Source organism: Ricinus communis, chromosome 1 (genome assembly GCF_019578655.1).
Source record: "Ricinus communis isolate WT05 ecotype wild-type chromosome 1, ASM1957865v1, whole genome shotgun sequence".
Classification (NCBI taxonomy): Eukaryota; Viridiplantae; Streptophyta; class Magnoliopsida; order Malpighiales; family Euphorbiaceae; genus Ricinus; species Ricinus communis.
Window position 1 is genome coordinate 33,609,565 of NC_063256.1, and position 21,800 is coordinate 33,631,364.

At 29.6% G+C, this 21,800-nt stretch overlaps 4 protein-coding genes and 1 non-coding gene across 5 annotated transcripts; 1 reads left to right on the forward strand and 4 right to left on the reverse strand.

Moving 5' to 3' along the window:
• Positions 1-2,976: 2,976 nt before the first annotated feature.
• LOC8268530 lies at positions 2,977-3,398 on the reverse strand. Its single transcript, XM_002530858.4, has one exon. The coding sequence runs from the start codon at positions 3,294-3,296 to the stop codon at positions 3,051-3,053; it is 246 nt and encodes an 81-aa protein (XP_002530904.2). The 5' UTR covers positions 3,297-3,398; the 3' UTR covers positions 2,977-3,050.
• Positions 3,399-4,486: 1,088 nt separating this feature from the next.
• Positions 4,487-4,558, forward strand: TRNAT-UGU. Its single transcript has one exon. It is a non-coding gene; the product is annotated as a tRNA-Thr (tRNA).
• A 6,680-nt stretch (positions 4,559-11,238) lies between these two features.
• Positions 11,239-12,693, reverse strand: LOC8268537 (E3 ubiquitin ligase PQT3-like). Its single transcript, XM_002530859.3, has one exon. It carries the CDS (start codon positions 12,691-12,693, stop codon positions 11,239-11,241), a length of 1,455 nt encoding a protein of 484 aa, XP_002530905.2.
• A 2,753-nt stretch (positions 12,694-15,446) lies between these two features.
• LOC125369984 (E3 ubiquitin ligase PQT3-like) lies at positions 15,447-16,371 on the reverse strand. The gene is made up of 2 exons (XM_048373513.1): positions 15,880-16,371; positions 15,447-15,830 (listed from the first exon to the last, which is right to left on the reverse strand). The coding sequence occupies exons 1-2, from the start codon at positions 16,369-16,371 to the stop codon at positions 15,447-15,449; spliced, it is 876 nt and encodes a 291-aa protein (XP_048229470.1).
• A 3,289-nt stretch (positions 16,372-19,660) lies between these two features.
• Positions 19,661-20,584, reverse strand: LOC125369985 (E3 ubiquitin ligase PQT3-like). Its single transcript, XM_048373517.1, has one exon. The coding sequence runs from the start codon at positions 20,582-20,584 to the stop codon at positions 19,661-19,663; it is 924 nt and encodes a 307-aa protein (XP_048229474.1).
• Between the last annotated feature and the right edge of the window lie 1,216 nt (positions 20,585-21,800).

Sequence of the window (21,800 nt, forward strand, 5' to 3'; positions counted from 1 at the left end):
CATGCAATGCTCGGCCTACTCTTATATGCTCGATCTGTTCTTTCATGCTCGGCTTATTCTTTCATAGTCGACCTACTTTATAATGTTCGGCCTACTCTTGTCTTATCGGTTTATTCTTCATAGTCGGCCTACTATTTTATGCTCAACCTACTCTTGTCTGGTCGGCCTATTCCTTCATAGTTGGTCTATTTTCTCATGTTTGGCCTATTCTTTATGGTCAGCCTACTGTTTCACGCTCGACCTACTCTTGCCTGGTCGGCTTATATTTTAGTTAGTTATTATGATGCATTTTCATGCATAGGCATTTTTTTTTCTTTTGTTAGTAGATAAAAATAAAATGGCTCATATTTTTATATTACACTCTTGCTAATGAAAATTTTTTAAATAGATTTGGTCTACTACATTATTCGTAAATAAATTAAATTAAATATTGACGAGTAACATTATTTATTAACCATTGCATTTATACTGATTAGTTTATTTATTACCACTAACTACTCATGATTAAAAACTAACCAATACAAATACAACAACTAATAAACAAGCCACATGCCAATATACAATTTATTTTATCTACAAATAATAAACAATCTATTTAAGAATTTCTTCTTTCAAATACAGTTAATAATGTAAGTATTTCTCATTTCAAATATAGTTAATAACGTATCTATCGAATAAAAGATAAGCAAATTAACTTGTGCCATCATAGATCTAACCATGTCAGCAAAGCTCTATCTTAGATTATGCTACACCACTTTTTTTTTTTTATATAGAGTACTAGAAATTATTAACTTGTTAATAATTTATTTTTCTCTTCACACAATCCTTTGAATTAATCCAATAAATACTTGTATCATCGATCAACCCTTAGAATATATCATATAAAGTACCCTATTGCTTCTGACTACTAAAACATGTATAATTATATATAAAAGTAATAAAATAACAACCACCATGTCTTGCTCCCCTGTTCATCTTTCTATCTGAAATATCCGTTCTCATTGAAGAGAAGTGATGCCATTCCTGAGCAGTAAATAACATCATATGTCGAGGGGATTACGTTAGAACAGCTTTAGCAATATAATCAGCAACAAAGTTTGCTGTTGCCGTGCTATGACTAAAAGAAAAGGACAGGTAATCCTTACACTTGAATGCTATGTCTAATATGACAGCCTCTATCTCCCAAGGCATCCCTTCGCCTACATTATTGACAGCTTGGACTACCTCAAACACATCATAAACAAGAATAACTTAAGTAACGCCTATGTCTTTGGCCAGATTCACAACCAATAAGAGCTAAAGCTTCACCAACAAGAGCAGAATTAGCCATCATCCTTCGGGCAACTCCATTGATCAAATCAACATGATGATCACGCACCCTCATAGCTAATCCTACACGGCCTTCTCTGTTAGAGGAAGGTGCATCAATATTAAAGCACAAAATCCCAGCAAGAGGTTTCTTCTATCTTTCATTGCCACCTCCATAATTAAAGAGCTAAATTAAATTTTTATGTAAAATTAAGTGGTTCAATTCTCTTTGAATTCAACTGCATTTCTCCATCAAATGCCGAATTATGTTAAATTTTTAAATAAATTTTATTTTCGCGTTATAAAATTATAAGTTTATTATATAATTATGACATTTGATATATTTTATAATATTTTGTTATCCTACGACCAAGATGGTTGACTAAGAATTTCTGCATTTGGGTGAATTTTTTTGAATTTTCTTTATTGGATTCTTTCACAGAATATAAAAAAAGAAAACAGAAATGAAGGGAGCAGTGATAATTTCATTTTCAGAAAATGAGTGGTGCACTGAACTCCAGCGCAGCCTGCTGTAGTTTATTTTTCCTGTCCCTAATTTTACAATTTTTAATATAAAAACAATTTCAGTCACGTGACTCCATCACCTCTCACTAGAGTTGACCTCCATTAGTCTTTGTATAATCATATTTCTTTTTGTTAATAAACTTAAGAAAAATTAAAATCACTTAAATATTAAAAAAAATATAAAAATTATCCCGTGGTTCATTCATTTGCAAAATGGGATCTGTAATTTATTTTATTATGAAATATTATTACATAGTTTACTTCGTCAATAAATTATGCCATTTATTATTTGGAATATAGTTTCATGCTTTTACAATTTCATATCTTAGTAAATTATTTATAATATTTTATTTTTTATTTTTATTTCATTTACCTCTTATATATTTTAATCAATCTATAAAATTAATATTTATAATTTAATACTATATAAATCATTAATAATAAATATTTTTATAATAAAATTATATAATTATATATTTCAAAATTTCATATATATTATTTGAAATTTATTCAAAAATTATATATTTAATTTAATTATAAATTATAAAAATATACTCCGTTATTATTTATTTCAAGTTTCAAATTACTTGAAAGTAATTATTATATTATAGCCGATTAATATAAGAGATATCTTATAAAATAATTTATTATCTTAATTTAATTTAATTAAAAAATAATACAAAAAATATAAAAATATTTTAAAGAAAAAATAGAAAGTATAAAATTATAAAAATATTAAAATCACGCTAGAGTAATTGATTAAGTGAGTAAACTATAGAATAATAATTTGTCACAAAATAAATCAGAGCCCCGTCTATACAAACGAGTGAAACCACAAAATAATTTTTTGTAATTAATTCTAAAATAAATATTAATTATACGAAAGAAAATTGATCTTAACAAAAATTAATTATGTCTCTCTCAACCATTTTAAATCTCTCAATTTCTGTTTTGTATTCTCTGCTTTTCTGTATATAAATATGCTTATAAGAGAGACTTAAACAATAAATTATGATGAAAAATTAATTATTTTCCTTCTTCTTCTTTTTTTTAAGAAAAAAGAGAACAATTTGACATGGAAATGAAAAGGGTACAAGAGATGGATATCAAAAATAACAGAAGGCAAAAAAAGAAGAGAAAAAAGAAAGAAAGAAGAGAAGCAGACATTTTATTGCAAGTCCAATTATCTTGGAGTGAAACATGCAGTAGTACAAATTTCATGCAGGTTTTGCAGGCGGAAGATTCTTGGCAGGAACTGTACTTGGAGGACTAGCGGTGGCGGTGGTGGTGGGAGACTGAAGATGCTGAATATTTGTGGATCTTTCACTGATAGCAGCACTAGAACCATGGCGACCCTGAAGATGATGGCCTGCAATTGCCTGTCCTATGTCACCTAATGGCTCATTTCCGGTGAATATCTCCGGCGGAAGGACTTGAGAAGCTTGCCTTCTGTGGCGAGACATTATGTCTGCGGTCTTTGTTCTTGCGGTTTGTTGATTTCTGGGGAGAGAGAGAGAGAGAGAGAGAAGAGAGAGAGAAATAGTGGCTATGGAGTTGGAACGGTCTGGGGGTATTTATGGGATGGGCATCATGTTGGTAATTTGATATAATTATTAAATATTTTTCTTCTGAAATATAAAAATGTTCATGAAATTTTAAGAAAAGCCTTAAATTGTACTTTTTACTATAAAAATGGTTTAATAAAATAAAATTCTAATATATTTTTTATTTTTTAAATATAAAGTAAAAAAAATGTAACTATCAATTCTTACTAATAAAGCATACTCGAATTTTATAGTTAAAATGTAAAATCGGTCAAATTATTTTTGGATCCGACTTTAGTTATGGCTATTAATTTTATTAAATAACGGGTATTGTCTATATGAATTTTATAATTTAAAATTGAATAATTAATACATATTCAATTATAAAATATTTTTTGTAAAATTGCATCCAAATATATATATATATTTTTAAAATCGTATCTATTAATCTATTAATAAGTTTCTATTCCAACATGAAACGAAAATGACAATATACAATATGGATAGAAGAAGTAGTGATACTGAGCTCGACCCATAATCCGAAACTGGGGAATATACAAGATTTTGAAAAAAAAAAATAAGACTAAGCAACTCAAACCTTATAGATAAATTTATATATTTAGATAAATTGTAATATTTAGTGTGCACAATAATCTTTCAATATTATTAATAATCTTTGGTATGAGAGGCATCCTCCATTTGGCGTGTGTTCGTGATGCATGAGTTATACATAAGGTGTTGGTGAAGCATAATTGCAAGATGGTGGCTCGTACACTTGCCAGACATGGTTTCTCTTGAGAGCTTTGCTAATACTTGGATTGAGGATGAAGTGTTATTGATTGCCTTCCTAACCTTATTGTTTTCTCATCCTAGTTCTGACCCAAACTATCACATGACTCAAGAGCATAATTTTGTGTTTATTTATTTCCACTCATACAAATAAAGAAACAAGAAACACCCAAATTTAAAATCTTACTTAAATTGAATTATGCACCTACCACTGAGTTTAAGGCTGGAGATGCTTCTTTTATATCTATTACTTATGTTCTTGCGTGTAATATTAATATATTATTACAGAATAGTGAAATGTTATTGATTAATGACAAGAGGCCCTTATAGCTCAGTGGTAGAGCGTCAGTCTTGTAAACTGAAGGTCCGTAGTTCAATCCTGCGTGAGGGCACTTCTCTCTTTTTCTTCCACTTTAAAACTCTTGGGAGTTTCATATAAATTATTAGTTTATAACAAAAGTTGTATATGATTTACAAGTTGAGGGCACTTCTCTTTTTTTTTTTTTTTCTTTTTTTCCCTTTAAACTTTTGGAAGTTTCCTATAAATTATTAGATTATAACACAAATGTTATATGATTTACAAGTTGAGGGCACTTCTCTTTTTTTTTTTTTTTCCCTTTAAACTTTTGGAAGTTTCCTATAAATTATTAGATTATAACACAAATGTTATATGATTTACAGGTTGAGGGCACTTCCTTTTTTTTTTTTCTTTTCAAACTTTTGGAAGTTTCATATAAATTATTATTAGTTTATTACAAATATAAGTTATATGATTTACAAGTATTATGACCAAACAATATGAATGATATAAAAAGATGAAAAAAAAAAATTAAAAGTATAACATAAAAGTAAAAGAAATAAAAGGAAAAAATATTCTTAAGAAATTATCTACCACAGGGAATTTCAATAGTTGTTAGTAGATTTATTAGAATTTCAAATCGAATTTGGTCGGACTTGAATAAGTTCGAATCTAGCTCGGCTTGGCTATGCAGACCTAAATTTTTATCAAATCTGACTCATCATAAGAAAAATTTTCAGAAAAAATTTAGATTAGACTAGACTTATTAGGTGATCTAAAAAAATAATATTTTCAAGCCCGTGAAAAATAATTAGACTTTTACATGTATAAACTTGAGCCACTCCAAATAAGAAAATAAATGTCCAAATTCGAAAATTTCTGGACCGGTTTAGACGGACCAGGCGGATGCCCAACCTCATGAGCAACTCTACATGTTAGATATAGCTTGTTTAGTATTACAGTCATTTTTAAGACTATGAAATTTTGAGGAATAACTTTAATTCAATCTCTAATTAGAGTTAGAGATAAAACATTTATTATTATTATTATTATTTTATTTTTTCTCTATAAATAAAAAATATATTTTATTTTGTAAATATTGTAGATATATTGTAAATATTGAATAAATTTATTGTAAATTTATTGAATAAATAAAACATATATTTTATTTTATAAAAAGACTGCATTGCATCTATATATATATATATATATATAGATATATATTTCTGAAATCTAAATTCTTTTTATATGTATGCTTAATTCTTGAGAAATTTTTTATTATTTTGACATGTGTATTTATTTTGACACATAAAATTTAAGTTTATGTGTATTTTTATGATTTCTTAATTAATATATTAATTAATAGGTTATATTTCTAATTCAATAGTGAGTCTAATTAGAAAATAATATATTAATAACAAAATTAGTTTTCTAATTAAATAATGATTCTAATATAAAAAATAATTTTTTAAATATTTTATTCACTAATAAATTAATATTTTATATTATATAATAATTTATAAGTCTATAAAATAGTAATATCAATTATACTTATAGCATTAGTTTATATAATATTATAATTAATTAAAAGTATTTTTAAAATAATTTTATATTATTATATTAATAAGATTTTAAGATTTTGAAAAATTTAAGAATACTTAAAAATAATTAGTTTGTTGTTATTTTTAAAATATTATAAACTAATATTAAATATTAAAAATATTATTAGATTATATCTATAAATTTAATTTGATTGAGATCCGTCCCTTTCTTTCATTTATACTTTTAGATTTTTTATTTCAATAATTTCAAATTTTTCAAATTCGATTCAGTCGTTACTTTTATTTTTTATAATATTTATTTTACTTTTATTAAGTGAGTTTATTGTTGTTTCGGTTTTTTATGAGAATTTTATAATTTCTTTTATGAAAATTTATTTTTCTTCGTCGGAAATTTATTTTTTCTTAACTTGGAAAGAAAATTCAACAATAATTCATCTTCAATCATATTCATACAAAGATTTTCAATCATATTCGTATAAAGATAAAAAAAAAACTCATCTAGTGGAATGCATCCCACGAGAAAATAATTTAAAATTTTAGTAATACGATCAAAGGTATTAAGAGAAGATTTATCTTATTTTTTAATTATTGTATTTATTAATAACAAGATATATTAAATAAAGAAAAAAAAGCTTTAAATAACCCAATATAAATAAAAAATATTATAAATGTGTGCCTGGGGAGACATGTACGGAGAGGGAGGAGACATATATATAAGAAGGCACCACAAGTTACTCAATCTCATCAGCCAATTGACAACACCACCCATATTTTATAACATTTTCTTCCTCTCTTCCCACATTTCAGTTGATTCAGATTTGGACACAAAAGTACACAGACAAGAGCTATTATTTTGATATTATCCCTTCATTTTTTTATTAAAATTAATTTTCCTTTTTCTTTTGGTCTCAGTAGATATTTGTGGGATCTGAGTTCTTTCCAGCCACATCCATTTTCATTTTCTGAATTCCTGTCCATTTCCCCCACTTGAATGTCACTTGCATTTAATGTCCTCCACATTCATGTTTGTGAATCTGGGTTCAATTTCAACAATTTGTTTGTCTATTCTCTTAAATGTTCCTTTTGCATGGAAACATACATTTTATTTAATTTATATTAAAATTATGGTAACTATCATTCAACCCATAGACAATAATCGTATAAACATGATAAACTCATTCAAAGCTAAAAGAAAAAAAAATTCTATAAATATTTGCTTGCGAATAATACTCGACAAAAAACGGATAAGTTACTCTGATAATATAAAACTTTTTAAATCATGTATCTAATTGATATTAATATTTTAACTATTTATTTGTGGCGTTAATATTTTTATTTATGTTTCAAATTAGGTAACTCCAACTTTTTTGATTTATTTTTGTTAATGTAGTCATTAGAAATGAAATATTCTTAATTAATTCATAACATCAACAATTTGAACTCATTGTTATCCTGCTAAGCATGTTGGATTCACCTTTAAATTTCTTCTTAAATTACACATGTTTAAAGAATGATATCTGATATTGAAAATGATAAATCTATCATTCGAATCGATAAAATAACTTTTCTTTAATAGATTATTTGATTCATAATACAGTTATATCTAATAGGTTGAATGATATTTTTTTTTAAAAGAATTAAAAGAGTTCTAAGTATGAATTGCTTCAACCATTTATTAAAATATAAGAAAACTGATATCTGTTTACACTCAAATTTAACACTAGTCCAAGCTCATTAAATTTGGTAAGCTCGTATAGAAAGCTCATTGGATATTGATCCAAGTCCTAAAGCCTATGGTTGTTGGCCTATATATGTAATCCTGACTAATGTGTAAATCATCGATTCATTGGTCAAGAATTGATTTGAAAATCTTTAAGAATTATTGACATGTGATAAATAAGGAAGCATGAAGGTGGAAAGTAGTTACAAAATCTGCGAATCACGTTTTTTAAAAATGAAAAAAGAGGAATATAAGTGTCAATTAAGGAGGGAATGGTGTGGAAGTGGATATATCCATGGAAGAAAAAAGTACATTTGTAATGTATGAGGAATGAAGTTAAACAAAAGAAGACGCGAAGAGAATTAAGACCAGGAAGTTGAGTAAGGAAGTTACATCTTCAACATTTGTAAAATGTGAAGAGTAACAGTACGAGCTCTTAAGGTGGGAAGTTTATTAAGGACCAAGCCAAAGATGAAAAATATGGTAGAGTATCTCTTAAATCATGAAAGTATATAGATAGACAAAGACCCCCTAGCAGGCAAATCTCAGCCAATCAATCAATCAAATCAACAAACCTAAACTCTGTAAACTTTATTTTTATCATTTATCTTTAAGTTAGAAAGCTATCAATAGATTAAAAAATAATCCTTAGATTAGAAAAGCTCTTCGTTGAGGAAGATGACTCAAGAGACATTTCTACAATTTAATTATATTTGTAGGCCTTTGGGCCGAGACTTTTGTGGTGTTTAAGCCCGTTTGTAAAGGCCTTGAGCCTTATAAAAAATGCACGATAGCTACTTTAAGCCCAGTAGTGGTTTATGAGAATTGGGGTATAGGCTGTATCCAGTTAATTAGACACAGCGTGTATTAGATCTTGTACTGTATTTGGCTATTAGGCTTCTCCAATGCCAGTTATTTTCTTTCCACCAAAAAAAAAAAAAAAGAATTTTATCATTAAAAACTAATTATTAAAAACTAAAAATTAGTGATAATTATTTGTAAAAGAATTATAATGAATAATAATCAGATAACATTGAAGCAATAATGAATCAATTTCTCCATGATAAGTGAATTTTTAAATTTATGGCGAATATAAAAAGTGAGAATTTTATCATTTATTTATTTTTTTTAAATAATTACAAGAGTATTTGTGTTTTTAATTTTTTTTTTCAAAATTACCCACTAATATTTTAAAAATATTCGTTTTTTATTTTTTTTATTGGGTTTCCGTCAAACAATAATGTCAAGTGCTATTGTGACTTCTCTAAGAATTTTTGAGAGTGGAGATTTTATTTTCGACATCGGGTTTCGTAAAGAAGGACGGCTGGTGGCTGAATGGACGACGATAGTAAGTAAGAGAGAAATAAATCTTGAATCTTTGCATCGCTAATTTGCCAGATTTAGGCTGTTTCCAGCGAAAGAAATGGTGAAAGGAAGTTGGCGATGTTTGAAAGACCTTATGGCTGGATTTTGGAAGGCTAAGGTAGCTGGAGGAAGGAGAAAAGAAAAGAAAGAAAATGTGACGAGATAAAATCGGAGATAGAGAAAGCGAGCTGTATATGTGGGTCAAAATTGATTTTCTGCACAAAATAAAAATTATTTTCAAATACTTTACAGACACCTAACATATATCATATCTTAGTAAATATATATCTTTTACTGTTGAATTTTTTTTAGTTGAATTTTGTTTTATTTTAAAAAATTTTAAATATCTAAAATATACTAGTTTTTGGTAAATATATACTTTTTGTTATTCAACCTTTTTTGAGGTTTGCATTATGTTTCATTTGAAAAAAATTAAAATATTTAATGTATATTTAATGTATATCATTCTTGGTTAAATGTATATCTTTTTTGTTGTTACTATTTTTTGTTTATAAATATTTCACATTCTTTTAGCTTTCTAAAGTACTAATAAATACTGTAAATATTAATTAAATCATTCATTTAAATTTTAATATTAAGATGAATTAGTATTTTATACTATTAATATTTAAAAATAAATATAATTAAAAATCAACATATACTTTATTTAGTTTATATCAAAAGTATATCACATATTTTTTTTTCTTCAATATATATTAAACATATACTTCTTTTTTCACCTTGTAGCAATTTATTTCATTTTTCAGATATGATATTCTCAACACATCTCCAAATTCTTAAAACAATAAAAGACCTTTTAGATTTATTTATTTATTTATTCATTACTAATATCACAAAATCAAACAAAATATAATAATATTTCATAAAAATTAATGTTTTTTAAATTCATTATCTGTTAAAAATATATTGAACATGTATATTTTCTTTTCAAAATATATCCGACATATAACTTTTCATTTGAGAAACAATCAAATCTTGATATTTTTATATATAAAATTCATAAATAAATTTTTATTTTTGGATATTTTTGTTGTTAGCAATATTTGTGGGTATTTTTATAAATTATTTTAACGTTTGGGTCGAGAAATATTAAAATCCATGGACTTAATCAAAATGCATGAATTTAAAATCTATGCATTTTCACATTTCCATAGTTTGGAATAAACTTAAAAACAATGGGTTTTTATTTAAAGGTAAGAATAATTTGGGGATAAGATAAATCTATTAGGCAATATCATAATAAAATAGTATTATAATAATCCATCATCTTTTTAAAATGGTAGATTTTGGACTTTCCCACCTTTTAGATTATCTTAACGGCCATTTAAGGCTCTCATAAATCCTTAAAGTGAGGAATTTTGAAAAATGAAGGATTTCTTAAAATCTGGATTTAATCCACTTTTTTACTTACCCAATAATGAATTTAAACTAAATTTACAAATTTTATAAAATTTCTCATCTTAATTCACCCAATGAAAAAAAACTCTATAATAAAATGATTATCTTAACTGCCATTTTAGGCTCTCATGAATTAAAAGTAATAATATAAAAAAATAAAATGTTTATATTACATTTTTTATTGGTTAATTTAAACTGTGATGAATTCTAAACAAAACAAAACCATAAACGATAGATTTAAGCTAAGTTGATGAATTTTATAAAATCTAATAAGAATATCTTAAATTTATATTCTTGCACCATACATAATACACCTTAATATGGTACTTGTGTATAAGGAAAAATACAACAATATATTATTACTGCAGTTTTAGATATGTGGTAAATTATTACACCAGTTGTTAGTAACTCTTCATTTATTATGCTTCCACCAGAGTACACATTTTATTCAAGTCATGAAAATAGCCATCCTTAATGTGCAGCTGCTTTCTGCAAATGCTGTATCTCATGTATTATGAAGAAAGAGAATAGAAGAAACAACACAAATATAGTGCAAGGCCATTTGGAATAAAAACTGAGATTTCATTAAAAAAAAGTGTAGAATTCACAAGACATTCCAGTCTAAGGTTAGACCAAACTATATCTATTGAAATTTACATAATCTTCTAATTATTGAAATTGTTTCTGTTTACTTAACTCGTGAAGCATTTACCTCCCAAGTTGCATCCCATAAGAGCCATAATCCATGCCACCACCATAATAAAATCCCTCCATCCCAGCTTGCATACCAGCCCAATAAGGATATGGATTATATGCACAAAACGCATCTGGAATCATATAGCTTCCAACTTCAACATCTTCACTACTTCTCCTGTCTTTCTTTTTCTTTCCTTTCTCACCAGAAACCACCTTTTGCTGCACTTTCTTCTCCACTGCAATCGTATTTTCCTGCGCTTGAACACTTCCTTGTGATGTTACCTCCTCCAATTCCATTGACCCGATTGCAGTTCTGGCTTTCTTAGCGATAGAGTTTGGAGCGTCAACAGGCTTCCTCTTATTTCCCGTATCTTCTGCATAATCAAGTGATGATATCTGATCTTTCACAGACAATTCAGCAGCGGACAGTACAGTTGAAGATACCTTGGATGTTGAATTTTCAGCACTGCTACTATTACCATGAACACCGACCTCCAAAATTCGGTTAATTGTACCTCTAAGTGTGATGTTAGGAATAAGAGAATCTGTAAGTACTTGCGTTGCTCCACATACACATTTCAACTTGGAGTTTATCAAATGATCCCTAATACACCTATCACAAAAGCTATCGAAACAGCATTTGCTAGTCAATGAAGCATCTTTCATCACTTGCTTGCACAAAGTGCAGAGGAGTTCTGGTGGAACATCGCTTGGAGACCCTTGTGATTTCTTTGAAGTTGGGCACTCAAATTGCTTGTCAAAAGCAGCCTCATTTTGTTGCAAAAGAGCAGCCGCAAACGCAGTCTTCTTTCTTTTGAAATCATAATTAGGATCAGAATTAGTTGGGCAGTGTTGTATAAAATGTCCTGGAACATGACATCTGCGACAAACATAGCCCTCCGGAGGTGTTTTCTTCTCGAATATTCCAGCACCCATTCTTCTATAACTCGTAAACTGACAGCCAAGGGCTGGAGTATTGACTAAAGCCTTAATCTTGCTATCCTCATCAAGCCCAGGAATTGTCTGATCATAAGAAGAAAACCCAGAGTCTTGACTAGATTTTGTAGTTACAGTACTTGTAGATGATGAGCCAGAAACAGAATGGGTACCATCAGCTGCAGTGGTCTTCCTGGATAAAGAACTCACGGGTATCTGCTTTTCAAGAAACACTATAGTGCTAGTATCAATGGGTTTGCGACGCCGAGTTCCAGGAACACGGCGAAGCAACAGGCTACTATGATTAGCAATTAACATTGAATCATCATCGTATTGTTCATCAGTTTGAGCATTAACCACTATGAAATCTAAATCAGTACCCAAACACAATCCATTAGAATCAGACTTCTTTTTAGATTTATATTTGGATTCAAAGATTATTCGCTTGAATGAAGCAACAGAGACAGCAGAACCATCAATTGGGATCAAACTAAAATCTTTAGCACTCGCAAATTTATAATATATTCCCATTGCAATATGTATCGATTACAACAGTAATAACAGAACAATAGATCGTGTGATTAACGCAGCCTTACAATAAGAATTATAACAGAGCAGTAATAAGAGAGCTGATTTTTCTCTCTCTATATTACAATAAGAATTATAAATCGCAGCAAATTAACAATCAAACCGCCAACAATAATTGCAGAAAAACGCAGCCTTCTGGAATCGCCCGAATTAGAATCACGCCCCGGTGTCTGAACCTTGAAATCGGTTGATCGGGAATACGCCGCTGAAGTTGCAGAAAAACGAAGCCGTATGAACTTGCAGAAATCCTCTTTGATTGAATCGGAAAAGAAAAGCCGAGCGAACGATTAATTTCAAAAGTAATTGGATGGAATTGAAGGAGCTTCGACTCAAATCTCTGAATAAAAGGAAAACCCTAAAGATCGAAATTTATAGAGCTTTTCGTTTCTTTCTTTCTTTTCCTTGTTCTGATTGGAGAAGAGCAATACGCGTAAGAAAGGTCAGTTGTTTCCCTTAATAAAGGCCTGGCAAACGTGTACAGAAGGTCGGTTGTCCACCCGTTTTTTTTTCTTACTTTTTTATTTAAAAAGAAAAGAAAAAGTTACTTTTACACCCCTAAGATTTAGCCTGTCATATACATACATCCTTATATTTTAAAATTACTGTTTTAGTCCTCAATCATCACAAACTTTAAGTTTGTTTGTAATTATAATTTAGAAAATTAATATCTCGGCTTGGTGTATATACCACAATAAAGAGAAAAATAATATATATTATGAGTATTTTATATTTTGGTACTAAATGATTGATACATACTTTATTATTTAAAATTAATAAATATATGTTAATTACCTATGTTTTGATGTATAAGTGGGGAGACATATATCAAATATGTATAGATTTTTTCAGTAACCTATTAGATTAATGTATAAAGAAAGAACTGATATATCTAATTTTTTCTATGTGAATAGATGATTTTAGTATCCATTGTAATCATCTCAAGATTAAAAAAAAAACATCAAAGTTCAACTGTATTCAATTCAAGCTTTGAGTTTTCGAATCAAGTCGAGCTTGAGCTTGCAATATTTCGATATGACTCAACTCAACTATACCCATAAATATTATCTATATTTTCATATTTGCCACTTATACTCTTGTTCACTGATAAAAAATATAATTTAATTATGTTCGAGTCAAGTTTTGAGTTTTGGAATCAAATGAAGCTTGAGTTTGAAATATTTCGACTTCACTCAACTCGATTGTACCTATAAACATTATCTATATTTCTATATTTGCCACTTATGCTCTCGTACATTGATAAATAAATCACAAACCCAAAATATTAAGATCAATTCTACGTTTAGTAGCAATTGGGTTCACGTAACTCATTTTTCAGATATGATATTCTCAACACATCTCCAAATTCTTAAAACAATAAAAGACCTTTTAGATTTATTTATTTATTTATTCATTACTAATATCACAAAATCAAACAAAATATAATAATATTTCATAAAAATTAATGTTTTTTAAATTCATTATCCTGTTAAAAATATATTGAACATGTATATTTTCTTTCAAAATATATCCGACATATAACTTTTCATTTGAGAAACAATCAAATCTTGATATTTTTATATATAAAATTCATAAATAAATTTTTATTTTTGGATATTTTTGTTGTTAGCAATATTTGTGGGTATTTTTATAAATTATTTTAACGTTTGGGTCGAGAAATATTAAAATCCATGGACTTAATCAAAATGCATGAATTTAAAATCTATGCATTTTCACATTTCCATAGTTTGGAATAAACTTAAAAACAATGGGTTTTTATTTAAAGGTAAGAATAATTTGGGGATAAGATAAATCTATTAGGCAATATCATAATAAAATAGTATTATAATAATCCATCATCTTTTTAAAATGGTAGATTTTGGACTTTCCCACCTTTTAGATTATCTTAACGGCCATTTAAGGCTCTCATAAATCCTTAAAGTGAGGAATTTTGAAAAATGAAGGATTTCTTAAAATCTGGATTTAATCCACTTTTTTACTTACCCAATAATGAATTTAAACTAAATTTACAAATTTTATAAAATTTCTCATCTTAATTCACCCAATGAAAAAAAACTCTATAATAAAATGATTATCTTAACTGCCATTTTAGGCTCTCATGAATTAAAAGTAATAATATAAAAAAATAAAATGTTTATATTACATTTTTTATTGGTTAATTTAAACTGTGATGAATTCTAAACAAAACAAAACCATAAACGATAGATTTAAGCTAAGTTGATGAATTTTATAAAATCTAATAAGAATATCTTAAATTTATATTCTTGCACCATACATAATACACCTTAATATGGTACTTGTGTATAAGGAAAAATACAACAATATATTATTACTGCAGTTTTAGATATGTGGTAAATTATTACACCAGTTGTTAGTAACTCTTCATTTATTATGCTTCCACCAGAGTACACATTTTATTCAAGTCATGAAAATAGCCATCCTTAATGTGCAGCTGCTTTCTGCAAATGCTGTATCTCATGTATTATGAAGAAAGAGAATAGAAGAAACAACACAAATATAGTGCAAGGCCATTTGGAATAAAAACTGAGATTTCATTAAAAAAAAGTGTAGAATTCACAAGACATTCCAGTCTAAGGTTAGACCAAACTATATCTATTGAAATTTACATAATCTTCTAATTATTGAAATTGTTTCTGTTTACTTAACTCGTGAAGCATTTACCTCCCAAGTTGCATCCCATAAGAGCCATAATCCATGCCACCACCATAATAAAATCCCTCCATCCCAGCTTGCATACCAGCCCAATAAGGATATGGATTATATGCACAAAACGCATCTGGAATCATATAGCTTCCAACTTCAACATCTTCACTACTTCTCCTGTCTTTCTTTTTCTTTCCTTTCTCACCAGAAACCACCTTTTGCTGCACTTTCTTCTCCACTGCAATCGTATTTTCCTGCGCTTGAACACTTCCTTGTGATGTTACCTCCTCCAATTCCATTGACCCGATTGCAGTTCTGGCTTTCTTAGCGATAGAGTTTGGAGCGTCAACAGGCTTCCTCTTATTTCCCGTATCTTCTGCATAATCAAGTGATGATATCTGATCTTTCACAGACAATTCAGCAGCCGGACAGTACAGTTGAAGATACCTTGGATGTTGAATTTTCAGCACTGCTACTATTACCATGAACACCGACCTCCAAAATTCGGTTAATTGTACCTCTAAGTGTGATGTTAGGAATAAGAGAATCTGTAAGTACTTGCGTTGCTCCACATACACATTTCAACTTGGAGTTTATCAAATGATCCCTAATACACCTATCACAAAAGCTATCGAAACAGCATTTGCTAGTCAATGAAGCATCTTTCATCACTTGCTTGCACAAAGTGCAGAGGAGTTCTGGTGGAACATCGCTTGGAGACCCTTGTGATTTCTTTGAAGTTGGGCACTCAAATTGCTTGTCAAAAGCAGCCTCATTTTGTTGCAAAAGAGCAGCCGCAAACGCAGTCTTCTTTCTTTTGAAATCATAATTAGGATCAGAATTAGTTGGGCAGTGTTGTATAAAATGTCCTGGAACATGACATCTGCGACAAACATAGCCCTCCGGAGGTGTTTTCTTCTCGAATATTCCAGCACCCATTCTTCTATAACTCGTGAAACTGACAGCCAAGGGCTGGAGTATTGACTAAAGCCTTAATCTTGCTATCCTCATCAAGCCCAGGAATTGTCTGATCATAAGAAGAAAACCCAGAGTCTTGACTAGATTTTGTAGTTACAGTACTTGTAGATGATGAGCCAGAAACAGAATGGGTACCATCAGCTGCAGTGGTCTTCCTGGATAAAGAACTCACGGGTATCTGCTTTTCAAGAAACACTATAGTGCTAGTATCAATGGGTTTGCGACGCCGAGTTCCAGGAACACGGCGAAGCAACAGGCTACTATGATTAGCAATTAACATTGAATCATCATCGTATTGTTCATCAGTTTGAGCATTAACCACTATGAAATCTAAATCAGTACCCAAACACAATCCATTAGAATCAGACTTCTTTTTAGATTTATATTTGGATTCAAAGATTATTCGCTTGAATGAAGCAACAGAGACAGCAGAACCATCAATTGGGATCAAACTAAAATCTTTAGCACTCGCAAATTTATAATATATTCCCATTGCAATATGTATCGATTACAACAGTAATAACAGAACAATAGATCGTGTGATTAACGCAGCCTTACAATAAGAATTATAACAGAGCAGTAATAAGAGAGCTGATTTTTCTCTCTCTATATTACAATAAGAATTATAAATCGCAGCAAATTAACAATCAAACCGCCAACAATAATTGCAGAAAAACGCAGCCTTCTGGAATCGCCCGAATTAGAATCACGCCCCGGTGTCTGAACCTTGAAATCGGTTGATCGGGAATACGCCGATGAAGTTGCAGAAAAACGAAGCCGTATGAACTTGCAGAAATCCTCTTTGATTGAATCGGAAAAGAAAAGCCGAGCGAACGATTAATTTCAAAAGTAATTGGATGGAATTGAAGGAGCTTCGACTCAAATCTCTGAATAAAAGGAAAACCCTAAAGATCGAAATTTATAGAGCTTTTCGTTTCTTTCTTTCTTTTCCTTGTTCTGATTGGAGAAGAGCAATACGCGTAAGAAAGGTCAGTTGTTTCCCTTAATAAAGGCCTGGCAAACGTGTACAGAAGGTCGGTTGTCCACCCGTTTTTTTTTCTTACTTTTTTTATTTAAAAAAGAAAAGAAAAAGTTACTTTTACACCCCTAAGATTTAGCCTGTCATATACATACATCCTTATATTTTAAAATTACTGTTTTAGTCCCTCAATCATCACAAACTTTAAGTTTGTTTGTAATTATAATTTAGAAAATTAATATCTCGGCTTGGTGTATATACCACAATAAAGAGAAAAATAATATATATTATGAGTATTTTATATTTTGGTACTAAATGATTGATACATACTTTATTATTTAAAATTAATAAATATATGTTAATTACCTATGTTTTTGATGTATAAGTGGGGAGACATATATCAAATATGTATAGATTTTTTTCAGTAACCTATTAGATTAATGTATAAAGAAAGAACTGATATATCTAATTTTTTCTATGTGAATAGATGATTTTAGTATCCATTGTAATCATCTCAAGATTAAAAAAAAACATCAAAGTTCAACTGTATTCAATTCAAGCTTTGAGTTTTCGAATCAAGTCGAGCTTGAGCTTGCAATATTTCGATATGACTCAACTCAACTATACCCATAAATATTATCTATATTTTCATATTTGCCACTTATACTCTTGTTCACTGATAAAAAATATAATTTAATTATGTTCGAGTCAAGTTTTGAGTTTTGGAATCAAATGAAGCTTGAGTTTGAAATATTTCGACTTCACTCAACTCGATTGTACCTATAAACATTATCTATATTTCTATATTTGCCACTTATGCTCTCGTACATTGATAAATAAATCACAAACCCAAAATATTAAGATCAATTCTACGTTTAGTAGCAATTGGGTTCACGTAACTCATTTTTCAGATATGATATTCTCAACACATCTCCAAATTCTTAAAACAATAAAAGACCTTTTAGATTTATTTATTTATTTATTCATTACTAATATCACAAAATCAAACAAAATATAATAATATTTCATAAAAATTAATGTTTTTTAAATTCATTATCTGTTAAAAATATATTGAACATGTATATTTTCTTTTCAAAATATATCCGACATATAACTTTTCATTTGAGAAACAATCAAATCTTGATATTTTTATATATAAAATTCATAAATAAATTTTTATTTTTGGATATTTTTGTTGTTAGCAATATTTGTGGGTATTTTTATAAATTATTTTAACGTTTGGGTCGAGAAATATTAAAATCCATGGACTTAATCAAAATGCATGAATTTAAAATCTATGCATTTTCACATTTCCATAGTTTGGAATAAACTTAAAAACAATGGGTTTTTATTTAAAGGTAAGAATAATTTGGGGATAAGATAAATCTATTAGGCAATATCATAATAAAATAGTATTATAATAATCCATCATCTTTTTAAAATGGTAGATTTTGGACTTTCCCACCTTTTAGATTATCTTAACGGCCATTTAAGGCTCTCATAAATCCTTAAAGTGAGGAATTTTGAAAAATGAAGGATTTCTTAAAATCTGGATTTAATCCACTTTTTTACTTACCCAATAATGAATTTAAACTAAATTTACAAATTTTATAAAATTTCTCATCTTAATTCACCCAATGAAAAAAAACTCTATAATAAAATGATTATCTTAACTGCCATTTTAGGCTCTCATGAATTAAAAGTAATAATATAAAAAAATAAAATGTTTATATTACATTTTTTATTGGTTAATTTAAACTGTGATGAATTCTAAACAAAACAAAACCATAAACGATAGATTTAAGCTAAGTTGATGAATTTTATAAAATCTAATAAGAATATCTTAAATTTATATTCTTGCACCATACATAATACACCTTAATATGGTACTTGTGTATAAGGAAAAATACAACAATATATTATTACTGCAGTTTTAGATATGTGGTAAATTATTACACCAGTTGTTAGTAACTCTTCATTTATTATGCTTCCACCAGAGTACACATTTTATTCAAGTCATGAAAATAGCCATCCTTAATGTGCAGCTGCTTTCTGCAAATGCTGTATCTCATGTATTATGAAGAAAGAGAATAGAAGAAACAACACAAATATAGTGCAAGGCCATTTGGAATAAAAACTGAGATTTCATTAAAAAAAAGTGTAGAATTCACAAGACATTCCAGTCTAAGGTTAGACCAAACTATATCTATTGAAATTTACATAATCTTCTAATTATTGAAATTGTTTCTGTTTACTTAACTCGTGAAGCATTTACCTCCCAAGTTGCATCCCATAAGAGCCATAATCCATGCCACCACCATAATAAAATCCCTCCATCCCAGCTTGCATACCAGCCCAATAAGGATATGGATTATATGCACAAAACGCATCTGGAATCATATAGCTTCCAACTTCAACATCTTCACTACTTCTCCTGTCTTTCTTTTTCTTTCCTTTCTCACCAGAAACCACCTTTTGCTGCACTTTCTTCTCCACTGCAATCGTATTTTCCTGCGCTTGAACACTTCCTTGTGATGTTACCTCCTCCAATTCCATTGACCCGATTGCAGTTCTGGCTTTCTTAGCGATAGAGTTTGGAGCGTCAACAGGCTTCCTCTTATTTCCCGTATCTTCTGCATAATCAAGTGATGATATCTGATCTTTCACAGACAATTCAGCAGCGGACAGTACAGTTGAAGATACCTTGGATGTTGAATTTTCAGCACTGCTACTATTACCATGAACACCGACCTCCAAAATTCGGTTAATTGTACCTCTAAGTGTGATGTTAGGAATAAGAGAATCTGTAAGTACTTGCGTTGCTCCACATACACATTTCAACTTGGAGTTTATCAAATGATCCCTAATACACCTATCACAAAAGCTATCGAAACAGCATTTGCTAGTCAATGAAGCATCTTTCATCACTTGCTTGCACAAAGTGCAGAGGAGTTCTGGTGGAACATCGCTTGGAGACCCTTGTGATTTCTTTGAAGTTGGGCACTCAAATTGCTTGTCAAAAGCAGCCTCATTTTGTTGCAAAAGAGCAGCCGCAAACGCAGTCTTCTTTCTTTTGAAATCATAATTAGGATCAGAATTAGTTGGGCAGTGTTGTATAAAATGTCCTGGAACATGACATCTGCGACAAACATAGCCCTCCGGAGGTGTTTTCTTCTCGAATATTCCAGCACCCATTCTTCTATAACTCAGTAAACTGACAGCCAAGGGCTGGAGTATTGACTAAAGCCTTAATCTTGCTATCCTCATCAAGCCCAGGAATTGTCTGATCATAAGAAGAAAACCCAGAGTCTTGACTAGATTTTGTAGTTACAGTACTTGTAGATGATGAGCCAGAAACAGAATGGGTACCATCAGCTGCAGTGGTCTTCCTGGATAAAGAACTCACGGGTATCTGCTTTTCAAGAAACACTATAGTGCTAGTATCAATGGGTTTGCGACGCCGAGTTCCAGGAACACGGCGAAGCAACAGGCTACTATGATTAGCAATTAACATTGAATCATCATCGTATTGTTCATCAGTTTGAGCATTAACCACTATGAAATCTAAATCAGTACCCAAACACAATCCATTAGAATCAGACTTCTTTTTAGATTTATATTTGGATTCAAAGATTATTCGCTTGAATGAAGCAACAGAGACAGCAGAACCATCAATTGGGATCAAACTAAAATCTTTAGCACTCGCAAATTTATAATATATTCCCATTGCAATATGTATCGATTACAACAGTAATAACAGAACAATAGATCGTGTGATTAACGCAGCCTTACAATAAGAATTATAACAGAGCAGTAATAAGAGAGCTGATTTTTCTCTCTCTATATTACAATAAGAATTATAAATCGCAGCAAATTAACAATCAAACCGCCAACAATAATTGCAGAAAAACGCAGCCTTCTGGAATCGCCCGAATTAGAATCACGCCCCGGTGTCTGAACCTTGAAATCGGTTGATCGGGAATACGCCGATGAAGTTGCAGAAAAACGAAGCCGTATGAACTTGCAGAAATCCTCTTTGATTGAATCGGAAAAGAAAAGCCGAGCGAACGATTAATTTCAAAAGTAATTGGATGGAATTGAAGGAGCTTCGACTCAAATCTCTGAATAAAAGGAAAACCCTAAAGATCGAAATTTATAGAGCTTTTCGTTTCTTTCTTTCTTTTCCTTGTTCTGATTGGAGAAGAGCAATACGCGTAAGAAAGGTCAGTTGTTTCCCTTAATAAAGGCCTGGCAAACGTGTACAGAAGGTCGGTTGTCCACCCGTTTTTTTTTCTTACTTTTTTATTTAAAAAAGAAAAGAAAAAGTTACTTTTACACCCCTAAGATTTAGCCTGTCATATACATACATCCTTATATTTTAAAATTACTGTTTTAGTCCCTCAATCATCAC

What these genes read in the sequence shown, in the direction of transcription:
- LOC8268530 (XM_002530858.4), bottom strand. Translation starts at nt 3,296, where the DNA reads ATGTCTCGCCACAGAAGGCAAGCTTCTCAAGTCCTTCCGCCGGAGATA.
- LOC8268537 (XM_002530859.3), bottom strand. Translation starts at nt 12,693, where the DNA reads ATGGGAATATATTATAAATTTGCGAGTGCTAAAGATTTTAGTTTGATC.
- LOC125369984 (XM_048373513.1), bottom strand. Translation starts at nt 16,371, where the DNA reads ATGGGTGCTGGAATATTCGAGAAGAAAACACCTCCGGAGGGCTATGTT. An exon ending in CTGAAAATTCAACATCCAAG is followed by an intron (nt 15,831 to 15,879) that starts GTATCTTCAACT and finishes GTGAAAGATCAG; the next exon opens with ATATCATCACTTGATTATGC.
- LOC125369985 (XM_048373517.1), bottom strand. Translation starts at nt 20,584, where the DNA reads ATGGGTGCTGGAATATTCGAGAAGAAAACACCTCCGGAGGGCTATGTT.